Source organism: Dermacentor andersoni, chromosome 11 (assembly GCF_023375885.2).
Source record: "Dermacentor andersoni chromosome 11, qqDerAnde1_hic_scaffold, whole genome shotgun sequence".
Classification (NCBI taxonomy): Eukaryota; Metazoa; Arthropoda; class Arachnida; order Ixodida; family Ixodidae; genus Dermacentor; species Dermacentor andersoni.
This window is the reverse complement of record NC_092824.1, coordinates 126,796,481-126,812,128: the sequence shown is the minus strand read 5'-3', so window position 1 is coordinate 126,812,128 and position 15,648 is coordinate 126,796,481. Positions and strand designations below refer to the sequence as shown.

The 15,648-nt window shown below is 43.7% G+C and overlaps 1 protein-coding gene across 5 annotated transcripts in view; it reads right to left on the bottom strand.

Moving 5' to 3' along the window:
- LOC126517476 (uncharacterized) overlaps positions 1-15,648 on the bottom strand; it is a 114,191-nt gene that overhangs the window by 7,286 nt on the left and 91,257 nt on the right. For 3 of the 5 annotated variants that reach the window (XM_072285558.1, XM_072285556.1, XM_072285559.1), the window contains exons 2-5: positions 13,925-13,976; positions 13,771-13,871; positions 5,495-5,624; positions 4,245-4,331 (exon numbers count right to left, since the gene is read on the bottom strand). In XM_072285558.1, coding sequence (XP_072141659.1) covers positions 4,245-4,331; positions 5,495-5,624; positions 13,771-13,871; positions 13,925-13,976 — 370 coding nt within the window. Of the gene's footprint in view, positions 1-4,244; positions 4,332-4,493; positions 4,798-5,494; positions 5,625-13,770; positions 13,872-13,924; positions 13,977-15,648 lie in introns of those variants that run through there. The other 2 variants (XM_072285560.1, XM_072285557.1) reach the window with 2 other exon arrangements.

Below are 15,648 nucleotides of genomic sequence, written 5' to 3'. Positions count from 1 at the left end.
GCCAACAGCGCCACCTACGCCAGGCTTGAAATGGAGGAGCGGCTTCCATCCGCCGTTGGCGTCACCTCTCCCTTCTAGCCACCATAACTATACTTTGGCAACTACTCCAGCCAACGACGAGGCGTCAAAGACCATTCGTTACGATTCCTCTCTGTTACTTGAGCTAGAATTACCACGACTTTCGTTTCCTTTAAAAAAAATTACAGCTAATTTTCCCTGATAGAAGCACAAATTACCCTAGTTTTCCCTGAGTTTTTCCAGACTACTCAAAATCCATGAAAATTCCCGGTTTTCCCGGTTGGTAAACACCCTGGAGATACTATTTGTTTCTAAGGGAATAACAGAACTGGCTAGGATTTAGTTTCCTGGTGATACGCAGTACTACTGTTTTCTGAGTATTCAGTTGCATGCCCCATTTTTGACACTAGTCGTCAATAACATTCAGTGCATGTTGCAATTCAATGTGATCTCTGGGTGATACGATTTGTTTAAAAATGATGCAATCATCCGCGAACAAATGTACAGACACATTTTCGGGAATAACATCAACCAAGTCATTAACATAAATTAAAAACAAAAGTGGTCCCAATACACTTCCCTGTGGGACTCCAGACGTGACATGAAGAACAGCAGATTATGAGTAATTAATTACAACATACTGTTGTCTATTCTGAAGATAAGCCCAAATCCATTTAACTATTTTTCCTGGTAACCCCAAGCACTGTAATTTGTACACTAATTTCCCGTGTGGCATTTTATGAAAGGCTTTACAGAAATCTAGAAAGAGAACATCTATTTGTCCTGATGCATCAAGCACTCGTGAAAATTCATCCACAGCTGTAACTAGTTGTGTAACAGTAGATAACCCTTTTCTAAATCCATGTTGAAATTTTGATAGTACGTTGTTATCACTAAAGAATTCATGAATGAAGTTGGCAATAACATGCTCGAGAAGTTTACAACAACTGCTTGTAATAGAGATAGGACGATAATTCTCAAACGACAAGTGGTCACCTTTTTTATAAATCGGCTTAACGCGTGCTATACCCCAGTCAGCCGGTATTTCCCCTGAAGACAGTGAACAGTTAAAAAGAGCAGTTAAAAACCCGGATAAATACTCAGCGTACCAATGAAGAAAGGCATTAGGGATACCGTCAGGCCCAGCAGATTTTTTAGGATTTTTTTTTAACAGCATATGTATTACACCTTCCCTCGTTACTTCTATGTCAGTATCAGTTTCAACGACTGAATTCTGAAATTCATAATTATCGGTTTTAGTAAAAACACTCTGGAAATATGCATTAAAATGTTCAGCAATAGCACAGGAGTCAGTTATCACCAAACCATCGACATTCATTTTGCTAATCCCGGTTTTCGACTCACTTAAGTACCGCCAAAACTTTTGAGGAGTTAGTTTGAAGAAAATCTGTCAATGTATTAGTATAAAAATATTTCCTTGCTTTTGTCAAGTTTGTTTGTAGCTTATCTTTTAATTCTGTAAACTGGGGAGTCATTGTTGCATGCTTCTTGTGTAGTCTTTTAATTTTACGCTTCATGTGGATAATTTCTCGGTTAATTTACGGGTTTACACGGTGCTTACACATTTTTCTGCTGGGTACAAAATTATCAAGACAATAATGTATGGTTTTAACAAAGAGTTGCCATGAGGTCTCAACATCGTGTGATAAGGTTTCGATATGCGTGTCAAGGTAATCAATTATAGCGACATCGTCAGCCTTAGAAAATTCCTTACAACAGTGGCTGACTGAGTTTCTTTAGTTCGACCTAAAACCTTATCCCAGGTAAAGAAGATTAGCTTATGGTCAGAAATACCAGGCTCAATTACAACGGTGCCGTCAATGAATATTTCACTGAGAAACAGTAAATCCAATATTGAACTGCCTCGAGTATACTCAGTCACCGCTTGCTTAAGGTTGAGCAAAAACATGATGTCAAGAATAGAATCACCAGTAGAAGAACAGCCATAATGTAGGTTCTCCCAATCAATCGATGGTAAATTAAAATCACCAGTTATCAATATGTTTTTATTACGCGAACCTAATAGTCAATCTTATAGCTTATTCAAAAACAAATCATCTGCATTGGGTGTACGGTACATGGCACAAAGGAAAAAGGGAAAAAAATTTCAAGCATTTAGAGCACGGGCCCACCACTTAATTTTTTTCAGTCCTCTCTGGCCACTGGTACACGAAGCAGGGAGTTGGTAAAACACTCTAGAACCAGCCGTAATTTCAGCGACACCTTTGCACACCGTGCCTAGCCTTACGTGGACCTAGCCTGAGTGTTGTATCATGATCAGTAATCTGCAATAACCGTCTCCATTTACTTGGAGCACTCTTCAGTTTTATTGAGAGCAACGTTTATGGACAAATACTTTATTCATGAAAGAGAGAAAAGTCTAGAGGAATTCGACATTCCACAATTAACGCCGGAAGAAGTAAAGAAAGCCTTGGGAGCTATACAAAGGGGGAAGGCAGCTGGGGAGGATCAGGTAACAGCAGATTTGTTGAAGGATGGTAGGCAGATTGTTCTAGAAAAACTGGCCACCCTGTATACGCAATGCCTCATGACCTCGAGTGTACCGGAATCTTGGAAGAACACCAACATAATCTTAATCCATAAGAAAGGGGACGCCAAAGACTAGAAAAATTATAGACTGATCAGCTTACCATCCGTTACCTACAAAGTATTTACTAAGGTAATCGCAAATAGAATCAGGAACACATAAGACTTCTGTCAACCAAATGACCAGGCAGGATTTCATAAAGGCTACTCAACAATAGACCATATTCACACTATCAACCAAGTGATAGAGAAATGTGCAGAATATAACCAACCCTTATATATAGCTTTCATTGATTACGAGAAAGCATTTGATTCAGTCGAAACCTCAGCAGTCATGGAGGCATTACAGAATCAGGGTGTAGACGAGCCATATGTAAAAATACTGAAAGATATATATAGCGGCTCCATAGCCACCGTAGTCCTCCATAAAGAAAGCAACTAAATCCCAATAAAGAAAGGCGTCAGACAGGGAGATATTTCTCCGATGCTATTCACAGCGTGTTTACAGGAGGTATTCAGAGACCTCGATTGGGAACAATTGGGGATAAGAGTTAATGGAGGATACGTTAGTAACTTGCGATTCGCTGATGATATTGCCTTGCTTAGTAACTTGGGGGACCAATTGCAATGCATGCTCACTGACCTAGAGAGGCAAAGCAGAAGTGTGGGTCTAAAAATTAATCTGCAGAAAACTAAAGTAATGTTTAACAGTCTCGGAAGAGAACAGCAGTTTACGATATGTAGCGAGGCATTGGAAGTGGTAAGGGAATACATCTATTAAGGACAGGTAGTGACCGCGGGTCCGGATCATGAGACTGAAATAATCAGAAGAATAAGAATGGGCTGGGGTGCGTTTGGCAGGCATTCTCAGATCCTGAACAGCAGGTTGCCATTATCCCTCAAGAGAAAAGTTATAATAGCTGTGTCTTACCAGTACTCACGTACGGGGCAGAAACCTGGAGGCTTACGAAAAGGGTTCTACTTAAATTGAGGACGACGCAACGAGCTATGGAAAGAATGATAGGTGTAACGTTAAGGGATAAGATAAGAGCAGATTGGGTGAGGGAACAAACATGAGTTAATGATATCTTAGTTGAAATCAAGAAAAAGAAATGGGCATGGGCAGGACACGTAATGAGGAGGGAAGATAAGCGCTGGTCATTAAGGGTTACGGACTGGATTCCAAGGGAAGGGAAGTGTAGCAGGGGGTGGCAGAAAGTTAGGTGGGCAGATGAGATTAAGAAGTTTGCAGGGATAACATGGCCACAATTAGCACATGACTGGGGTAGTTGGAGAAGTATGGGAGAGGCCTTTGCCCTGCAGTGGACGTAGCCAGGCTGCTGCTGATAATGATAACTTTATTCATGGTGACTGAACTGTCATTCCTTTTCCACAAGGTTTGAAATGACCCTCTCCGCCATCAAACCTGTGACGTAATTTTTCTGTTAGCAAAAAGCTAAAACAATAGCACTCACACATCTTTAAAGGTCAACTAGAACAAAATTTTGGGGTTTAATGTGAGTGTGGCTAAAGAATAGTAACGTCTACAGCATGGAAGGATGCATATAATTTCTTTTGCAAGGCACCTTCCCTTTCAAAAACGAAAACCAAGTAACTATTTCACTGAGAACCACTATAGTGTGCAAACCTTTGCATACCTTCTGCTGGCAGCTCAATTGTATCTGGGCCATGTGCAGGAACGTCTGGGCTCGAGTGGCAGCTGAAGAACTTGCAGTGACAGCGGCCTGTAATACTCAGACTGGTCTAAGAGCGCACAAGTGCAGCTATGATTTCTGAATTTAGCTCAGAACTGGTCTAAGCAAGGCTGTAAAAAAAGAAGAAAACATTTTAAACCTCATGCTCATTAAAAGGGCTGAACCACTACAAAGCAAGCTTGCACTTAAAGGGGCTGTGCAATGCAAATTACATGCTTTTATTTCAAATCTGCAGACTAAGACTCTAGAATGCTTCATAATAAAGTTGTTTCTCTCTCTTTCTATAATGCTACAGTGGCAGTAAAAGTTCCAAGGTTGCAGCATTTACTATTTTAATTTCATCCAGGAATCAGTTTCTGTGTTGATAGCTACTTCCCACATCAACAATTTTTGACAGCATGTGTGAAGAGGAAAGCATGTGGCGCCAGGGTGCCAGAACAAAATGTTTTTTGTTCTGGTTTCATTCCACTGAAAAAAGTTGTGTTCCGGTTCCGCTCTGGAACAAACAAAAAATGATCCACAACGGTTTGTAATGGTTTTGGTTCGCATGCAAACATTTTCAAAGCAATGTAACGATAAAAACATAGTATTTATTTTTCCCAATAAGTGAATTATAAATTTTTGTGGTCGCACACAACTATTATCATCAATGGCTCATACCTCGGTAAGCACTGACACCCCTGTAAGCAAGCAAAAAATTCAATGGCTCATAGCCCCGTAAGGCAGAGGCTACAAGCACTCAGTAAAGTGAAGCGAACAGCGCTTGCATTATTTCGAATCAGGCATACAACATACAGAACAGCATGTTGAAAACTGTCATCATAAATGGATCACACCCCCATAAGGAAACAAAGAATGCAATGACTCATAGCCCCGTAAGGTTCATGGCTACTCACAATGTGTGGGTTAGTTGTGATGACACTACCCCTGTGGTCTTCATAGGTGATTTTAATGTGGATGTGTTGGGACCAAAAAGGGAGTGGCTTAGGTGTTTCGCGTTGCAGACATACGATTTGTGATGCCACACCAATCCAGTCCAACCGACCAACCAGCGGCATACGTGCATTGATGTGACATTATCAAAGAATGTGTCTGCAGTTGCGAGTATGCTGATCAGTCTATATCATAGCAACCACAAAGCCATTGTGACTGTCATTTTTATGTAAAGATGAGTGATGCAATAAAGTGTTTACCACAATTTTTCTTGCCATGGCGTATACAGCTCCGCTGGTCAGCTACCTTCGCAGGGTGGCATGGCCTTGATTTTTTTTTTTGTTGCTTCATGTTTTTCCCCCTTTTCCCTGCCATCATTGTAATATCCACCTGTTTCAAAGGGAAACACCATAGAGTTTCATACAATAATTGCTAGAGCGAACTCTGGCGCTGCAATCGCTCAGCCACCATGAAAATCATGCAGTACATAGATTTGTCCAATTTTTTTTACTTATGGATTCAGACGTAAGTGTGGCTCTGTTTATTACGCTTTATCTGTCTTCGTTGTCCTAAATTTCAAAGTGACCTTTACTTTTCTAACTGCAGAATACTCTGCGAACATGCACGATCGCTACTAATTTCAGCGGCTCAACCTGTCAAGGTGGCCAAACTGAAACACGCCATGCATTTCAACACACTAGCTTGCTTGCAAGAAATTCATAAAGGAGTTCCATGCTGCTTGACGATGCATGTGCCGGTATCGTGATGGTTTCAATATTGGGCTTCTGCACTAGAGGTCCTGTGTTCGAATTCTGCTGTTGGACAATTCTAATAATGTTCATTTAATTATTTATTACACAGTACTTTGTTGGAAATGACCAATTTAAAAAGTCGCAGAGCCGTTTTGAAGCTAAATAGATGAAGTTTTGGCAAATCCATGCACTTCCCACAATTCCAATGCTGCCTGAATCAGTCAGATTGCAGCTCCCGTAGCAATCGGTAGCAATGGATTGCAGCGCCAGTTCCCTCTAGTAATTATTGCATAAAACTATGGGAAAGGTACATACCACTTCATCATCAGCATCATCATCGATGAGTCCAGCGTTTCCAGCATGCCAGGCAGCGGCTAGTGAAGTTGGACACGTCATGCCGAAGATGCTAAGATCGCTAAAATTTTACCCTGCACTTTAAACATGACCAGCAGTAGCATGGCAATCAGTTTGCCACAGCACCACTTGCCGCAGCACTTGCCGCAGCACTTGCCGCAGCACCAGCACACAGAGAGTGCTTCTTTGTTTGTCGAAGGCACAAATCCAACACCCTCACTTCAGTGAGCCCAAACTGTATATAGGCCAGTATGCTGCTGGTCAGCCAAGCTAGTGTGTCGATGCATCCTGTTCAAATGGCTCTGGCATGTGATAGGAAATGTTCTATTCCTACGCCAGCCACACTAGACTATACAGTGTACAATTTTCACCGATGTAGCTGAACTGCGCCACGCGTGGATCGTGTCCGCGTTAAGACACACTGCACCTTTAGCTTGGCTACTCCAATGCACTCTTCTTTGAGCGGAGGCAGGATGCATCATCCGCTGTTGAACGTAGACAATCAGATAGAGAAAGCTTGCTGGACTCGGAAATTGCTTAGCATTAAAAGAACATCAGGGGTGCTAACGGCGTTGGCACAGTGCACGAAGCAGCTAGCAAAGTATACTAACTCTGTGGCTAGCAGACATGCGGTACCTGTTCACGGATACAAGGTAATGGTACACAAGCAAGGGAAGCAGACGACCCAGGAACTGGTTCTGTACAGTCTACAAAGTACGTCCCTTCCAGCGACTGGTAATGGTGGAGTTTTTTTAAAGCGAAGCTTTCTTTGCCTCTTCCTTCGACCTTCCCGCTGCTGCTGCTGTTGTTGTCTGGCACGCCACTAACGCAGGTCGCGTCGGGACGTAGTTGAGACGCAGGCCACTAATGCAGGCCACATCAGGACTTGGTTGAGATGTGGCCATGTCACAAAAACATAAAACGCATGTGCTGTCAGTGTTTTGTTTCATGACATTTGTTTATGAGCTGTCATCCTCAAAATTCCGAGGAATAACTTTGTAGACAATATAAGACAAAGTATGCGCCACGTGGAGGGCCTGCGCGGTTGTGGCTCAGAATGATTATTCGCCAAGCGATGCCCGCGGTGTCGACACTGGATTTTCTGCGACACGGGGCCCTTAACGTTATCGCATTAGTACATGACAAGAGTTTGGTACAAAGGAAAGACGACCAGAGAAGCTCGTGTCAAGATTTACGCCGCATCGCATCTGCAGAGTGCCCTCTGGATGCCTATCTAGGCATGAACCCTCACAAATGCTGTGCAGGAGCTGCCGCACTTGTCTCTGTGCTCACCCACAACACCAACGACAGTAGAGCGAGGAGGTGGTAAATATATATATATATATATATATATATAGAGAGAGAGAGAGAGAGAGAGAGGAGGCAGTTTTGTGAGCTACAACGCTACAACCTAGAATGGCGCCGAAGCATGCACTTACTGCTGACAAGACGAAAGCTCGCATAAAGCGTCGAGCGGAGCAAGAACACAAACACAAGCGGAGCAGGCAAGATAACATTTCACATCCCGTCATGGCTGTCGTATGCTGTCAATATACCACCGCCAAATAACGTCAATAAACGCAAACAGCAGACAAAGCTTCGCTTACATCAATTCCCACAGTACGTGGGATCTGCATATTTTTTCCCCTTTAAGTATGAAAAACAACTATTTTTGCGAGCGTTTACAGAGGCTACTGTATGTCTAAATTATCTAAAACAGTGCTTTTTACGTGGTCCATAATCTTGTTGTATATGGCCTTTAAAAGAACATAAACGCACAATAAAACTTCGGAAATAAAGCAGCACAATAAAACTTCGGAAATAAAGCACTGTCATCATCATCATCATCATCAGCCTGGTTATGCCCACTGCAGGGAAAAGGCCTCTCCCATACTTCTCCAACTACCCCGGTCATGCACTAATTGTGGCCATGTTGTCCCTGGAAACTTCTTAATCTCATCCACCCACCTAACTTTCTGCCGCCCTCTGTTACGCTTTCCTTCCCTTGGAATCCATTCCGTAACTCTTAATGACCAGCGGTTATCTTCCCTCCTCATTACGTGTCCTGCCCATGCCCATTTCTTTTTCTTGATTTCAACTAAGATATCATTAACTCACGTTTGTTCCCTCACCCAATCTGCTCTTTTCTTATCCCTTAACGTTACACCTATCATTCTTTCCATAGCTCGTTGCGTCGTCCTCAATTTAAGTAGAACCCTTTTCGTAAGTCCAGGTTTCTGCCCCGTACGTGAGTACTGGTAAGACACAGCTGTTCTCTTTCTCTTCAACTTTTCTCTTGAGGGATAATGGCAACCTGCTGTTCATGATCTGAGAATGCCTGCCAAACGCACCCCAGCCCATTCTTATTCTTCTGATTATTTCAGTCTCATGATCCGGACCCGCGGTCACTACCTGTCCTTAATAGATGTATTCCCTTACCACTTCCAGTGCCTCACTACTGTTACGTTTCGCCTACGACGCGCGGTATAGCCGGCGCGGATGCAACGGACACCGGGGCTTCGTTCAAAGCGGCGGACATTTTGGCCCGTTCAGCGCCGCCGATACGCCTCCCCGCCACGCGCGTTCAGGCATGTTTCAGTGCCACGTGTCTTCAAGTGTGCGTGTGTGTGTGTGTGTGCATGGTGGTGCCCACGCTTGTCAAAGCGCGGCAGCCGGGGAGAGGAGCTCCCCAAGTGTGAAGCGAGGAGGTCTGACCGGCGCCGGCTCGGCGGATGCGTCACTACACTCGTCTCAACATGTCTCTCAGCCTGTCCGTGCCCCGCATCACGTGCGCCTCTGACGAGGCGTTCCTCCTTCCCCTCAACCGCGAGAGTATAAAAGCAGCTGCCCCCGGACGCCAAGGGAGAGGCTCCGATTTCTTCCGTTGAGTTACGTGCTCTCCCGTCTCTCCACTTCGGTCGACCTGACCGCCCGCTCTTTTGCGATGCTAGAATAAACAAGTTGTTCTGTTACCAGTCGACTCATGCTTTGCCGGGACCTTCGGATGCTTCCAGTTGTGCCCCAGGCCGCCAGGCCAACGCTACCCTTGGGGCTTGCGACCCATTTGCAACAACGGGTGTCAGCGCTGAGATTACAACACTACCTATTGTAAACTGCTGTTCCCTTCCGAGACTGTTAAACATTACTTTAGTTTTCTGCAGATTCATTTTTAGACCCACCCTTCGGCTTTGCCTCTCCAGGTCAGTGAGCATGCATTGCAGTTGGTCCCCTGAGTTACTAAGCAAGGCAATATCATCAGCGAATCGCAAGTTACTAAGGTATTCTCCATTAACTCTTATCCCCGATTCTTCCCAATCCAGGTCTCTGAATACCTCCTGTAAACACGCTGTGAATAGCATCGGAGAGATCGTATCTCCCTGCCTGACGCCTTTCTTTATTGGGATTTTGTTGCTTTCTTTATGGAGGACTACGGTGGCTGTGGAGCCGCTATAGATATCTTTCAGTATTTTTACATACGGCTCGTCTACGCCCTGATTCCGCAATGCCTCCATGACTGCTGAGGTTTCGACTGAATCAAACACTTTCTCGAAATCAATGAAAGCTATATATAATGGTTGGTTATATTCCACACATTTCTCTATCACTTGATTGATAGTGTGAATATGATCTATTGTTGAGTACCCTTTACGGAATCCTGCCTGCTCCTTTGGTTGACGGAAGTCTAAGGTGTTCCTGATTCTATTTGCAATTACCTTAGTAAATACTTTGTAGGCAACGGACAGTAAACTGATCGGTCTATAATTTTTCAAGTCTTTGGCGTCCCCTTTCTTATGGATTAGGATTATGTTAGCATTTTTCCAAGATTCCGGTACGCTCGAATTCATGAGGCATTGCGTATACAGGGTGGCCAGTTTCTCTAGAACAATCTGCCCACCATCCTTCAACAAATCTGCTGTTACCTGATCTTCCCCAGCTGCCTTCCCCCTTTGCATAGCTCCCAAGGCTTTCTTTACTTCTTCCGGTGTTACCTGTGGGATTTCGAATTCCTCTAGACTATTCTCTCTTCCATTATCGTCGTGGGTGCCACTGGTACTGTATAAATCTCTATAGAACTCCTCAGCCGCTTGAACTATCTCATCCATATTAGTAATGATATTGCCGGCTTTGTCTCTTAACGCATACATCTGATTCTTGCCCATTCCTAGTTTCTTCTTCACTGTTTTTAGGCTTCCTCCATTCCTGAGAGCATGTTCAATACTATCCATATTATACTTCCTTATGTCAGCTGTTTTACGCTTGTTGATTAACTTCGAAAGTTCTGCCAGTTCTATTCTAGCTGTAGGGTTAGAGGCTTTCATACATTGGTGCTTCTTGATCAGATCTTTCGTCTCCTGCGATAGTTTACTGGTATCCTGCCTAACGGAGCTACCACAGACTTCCATTGCACACTCCTTAATGATGCCCACAAGATTGTCGTTCATTGCTTCAACACTAACGTCCTCTTCCCGAGTTAAAGCCGAATACCTGTTCTGTAGCTTGATCTGGAATTCCTCTATTTTCCCTCTTACTGCTAACTCATTGATCAACTTCTTACGTACCAGTTTCTTCCGTTTCCTCCTCATGTCTAGGCTAATTCGAGTTCTTACCATCCTGTGGTCACTGCAGCGCACCTTGTCGAGCACGTCCACATCTTGTATGATGCCAGGGTTAGAGCAGAGTGTGAAGTCTATTTCATTTCTAGTCTCGCCGTTCGGGCTCCTCCACGTCCACTTTCGGCTATCCCGCTTGCAGAAGAAGGTATTCATTATCCTCATATTATTCTGTTCCGCAAACTCTACTAATAACTCTCCCCTGCTATTCCTAGTGCCTATGCCATATTACCCCACTGCCTTGTCTCCAGCCTGCTTCTTGCCTACCTTGGCTATAAAGTCGCCCATTAGTATAGTGTATTTAGTTTTCACTCTACCCATCGCCGATTCCACGTCTTCATAGAAGCTTTCGACTTCCTGGTCATCATGACTGGATGTAGGGGCGTAGACCTGTACAATCTTCATTTTGTACCTCTTATTAAGTTTCACAACAAGACCTGCCACCCTCTCGTTAATGCTATAGAATTCCTATATGTTACCAGCTATATTCTTATTAATCAGGAATCCGACACCTAGTTCTCTTCTCTCCACTAAGCCCCGGTAGCACAGGACGTGCCCGCTTTTTAGCACTGTATATGCTTCTTTTGGCCTCCTAACTTCACTGAGCCCTATTATATCCCATTTACTGCCCTCTAATTCCTCCAATAGCACTGCTAGACTCGCCTCACTAGATAACGTTCTAGCGTTAAACATTGCCAGGTTCATATTCCAATGGTGGCCTGTCCGGAGCCAGTGATTCTTAGCACCCTCTGCTGCGTCGCAGGTCTGACCGCCGCCGTGGTCAGTTGCTTCGCAGCTGCTGGTGACTGAGGGCCAGGGTTTGATTGTTGTGTTCATATAGGAGGTTGTGGCCAAGTACTGCACCAGGGTGGCCAATCCCATAGCACTGTACTGAAGCACTGTACCCATAGAAAATGAAACGATAAGCTCCTCAGGGCGCAAGCCCTAGGTTTTACTATGATGCCGATCTCCTAGTACACTGAGCAGCAGTCTTAAGTTAGTGGAGCACTTGACTGGCTACCACTTGCACTATCCCCGTCTGAGACACGCGCTTATGTGGACCCTTGTGTTACACAGGGGTCCGCATATACACAGGGGTCTGTACGGGTTTGACGCGCCAATTCTGACGCTGCCTCACGTCTGTTGTTTTGTACTGCCAACTTTCCCCTTGAACCGAAAACAGCCAAAAATATTTCGGTTTCACTCTGAAACAAAATAATAAATAATGTTGCAGTTGCGTTTTCACTGCAATCAAAAATATTGTTTTGTTTCATATGCTGACCTCAGCATGACTGTAGTAGGAACTATACCGGCACATATTTTAACAGTGCATTTACTGTGAATGGAGAAAAGGAGCTGTGTTGTTGGTGCGCAACAGAGAAGACATCGGTAGCAGTGCACATGGGTGTGCAATATGTTTCCAGAATATTTCTGTACGAGTCGACATTACAGAATGCTAACTTTAAAGGTAGACTAAAGGCAAATATTATGTCAACGTGGACTGTTAAATTACCATTCCTGAAACCCTGAAGTGCATGTTTCGTCTGAAGAAAATGCTTAGTTTCAAAGAAAATCGCATCTGAAGAGTTTGTATTCCTCTCATCATCATCATCAGTTTTGCTTCTATGTTACTATATTGTATTTATTAGAATATAGTTTTTTATATACAACACATGTCTGTGAAGCATACTTATATTGCTTGCACCCTTGTAGCACATTATATAATGCCTCTTCTTTTCTCTCAGTTTTTCTTGCAATGCTGAATAGTGTGCCACCTGCCACCTAGAGGGAGGGGTCTGGACACTGTGTGAGGCAGTTGTTTGCCTTTACGTCAATCCCCCTGACAACTATGTGTTCGTGATCAAAATAAACTAGTACTGTATTGTAAGGGGGCTGCTAATAAAATCCACTGATCCATCCATCCAAAGGAAGGGGTGGGGAGTGCATTGTGTCAGTGGGAATGGGCCTATTGTGTGATTGAAGTGTGTCAGCAAAATTGTGTGACTTAGTGCCAACAAACTGGCTGCTGACACAGCAGTCAGCTGATTTTTGGGTACCCTTAGCACACCAAAAGTGGAAAACTGTTGTCCTAGTGTGATGGTACCTTTATGCATCATATTTAGCACCCTACAAGACATGCAACACCCATTTTACACAACGGTCATAAAATGTATGTCATGCTTTCCACTGAATGGGCACCTTCAATTGAAATATTAGGTGATCAAGTTGGAGAACTACATTTATAATTCAAGTAGCTTCAATCTAAATCAACCATTTTCTCTACTTAAGCCTCACACTTCAAAGGTAATGCCTCTGGTATAAGGCCCATCGACACTGTCCGCCGCAAACCCGCAGGCTATGAAGTGATTTTTCTACATAATCGACAATAGGTTCATAAGGGGCTGGAGCAAACATTTCGACAATTGGGCCTGTCTTCTTCAGGCCCACAAACGTCCCAATGTTGTTATCCTAAAGACAAGTCCCCTCGTCAAAACATTGACCACAGGTTAAGGCTTTCACTGTTCACTCGTTAACTCACTGTTGATCATTTTCTCTCTATCTTTTTGTGAGCCCTTCAGCTTGTTCTGATTTTGATAAGACTTGCACCCAGTGGAAATCACATATCTGCTAATAATTGATTCTGTAGTGTCCTGTTAAAGCCACACGAATATTCATTACATATCGGCACAGTCTCCAGAACTGAGAAATGTGCAGATCAGAGCTACTGCAAGCAATTTCCATGGTAGCCATGCTATACTTGGTCAATGTTCCGTCATACGGTGTATGAAAATGGCCGTTCCACATCTAGAGTGCAATCACCTGTGCATGGGCTGCTTGACAGGTGTGCAAGGCCTCAGCAACAGCTTGCAGGTCTTCACCCACGGCTGCCAGGCCCACCTCGACCATCTGCTGGCTCATTCCTGTAGAAGTGCCAGTGTTTTGGCCAATGCAAATCAACAAGGCAGCTGCTCACCTTGCTGCTGCAAGCAGATCCGTTGTGTTAGCTGACTTGTTGGCCACTCCTCCTGTGCACACAGTCCAAATGACTGAACTCAGCATCCTCGCTCAAAAGGAATAGCACATGCATGCATTTTACATGGGACAGGATTATTGCACATTTACAATGCTTATGCGTATGCAGATATTCCAACCCCTGTATTCTAGAACATTCCTCCACTAAACCCACTCCACCTTGACTCTAAATAAAGTTCATGGCAGTGCCACCCCTCAACAGAAGTGATCACTGCGCTTCATTGACACTGCATAGGTGAGAATTCTTGAGAAGCGTAGCATTTTGTTAATTCAAGGGGCAGTGTTGCAGTTTACTCGCTGGAGTGGAGGAAAAGCGAGTCAAGGTTCATTTCAGAATATGCGGGTAAGGCTTTCTGCCATGAGGGCCACTGAAAATGAAATATCTTATGACCAAGGGCCATGTTGGGTGAGGATGATAAACCGCTTCCTCTTACTTACCCCTGCCTTGTGCATATTAATCTCTGCATTGAAGCTTTTGAATGCAAATGGTTTCGAATTTCTGTGCTGGATTTCTATGTTCACTTAGGGCTGAAGGGGATTACTACATGCATGGGTCATTTTTTGCAGCAACCGAGGTGAACATATTGATGGGGACTGTATAAACCAATTTCCTATCTCGCTGCCCAGACAAGCTCCACACATACCTACAATACATAGACAACATATCTATAATTTGGGGACATGGTCAGGACAGTCTAGATAAACTTGTAACACTCCTAAATTCTTTTCAACCAACAATACAATTCACATCGGAATCTTCAACTGAGCACATAAATTTTCTGGACACAACAATATATACCGACAATCGTATAGTAAAGACAAAACTGTATAGGAAACCTCTTGACAAGACACATTACCTAGAATATACAATCTGCGATCCCAGACATTGCAAACAAGGTATCTTTAAAGGGCAAGCCACATGACTATGTTGGATTTGCATTGAAAACCAAGATTACATAGAATATATAGACTCGATCACTTAAAGAAACCCTATCAAAAAGGAACCACCCGAACAGCGCCATTCAAGAAAGCCTACACTGATGCAACCAAACTTGAGCGAGCCGAGGTCCTCCAACCGCACCCTAACATCACAAGAACAACAATGCCTTTCCTTACTATTACATTCCCAAATGCACCCCCAAACATGAACAACATCCTCAATAACTACTGTCCAATTCATAGGCACCGACTACGGGGGGGGGGGCTCTGGGGCTGGAGCGCCCTCCCAAGTTCTCAGGGGGGGGGTTAACCAGGGGGGTGAGCAATGCCGAAACCTACCCCCTCCCCCCCACACACAAACGTCATTACTAGAGCTTTTTCACCCTTATCATTTGAGGCTTGTTTTGATTTGCCTTGACCTTTTAACTTAAAATTTTATTGTGGCCAATAGCTTAGTACATAATTGTTGGCACTGACATGCATGGCATTTAATTCATACTTTTGCTTTATTTCTGCAAATCCTGAAAGGACAAGTGCATTAGAAGCACCAGCAGCGGCTGCCTCATCTGTATTTTCTCACTTCAACATTGTTTTAAATTTATACTGTAAGCACTATGCACATATGCAATATGTTTAAATATACACACAGGACAAATTTCATTACATTTTTGAAGGAGAAGGAGGTAGCCAATGCCTAGAGAATCAATATGTTCAGCACAATGCGTT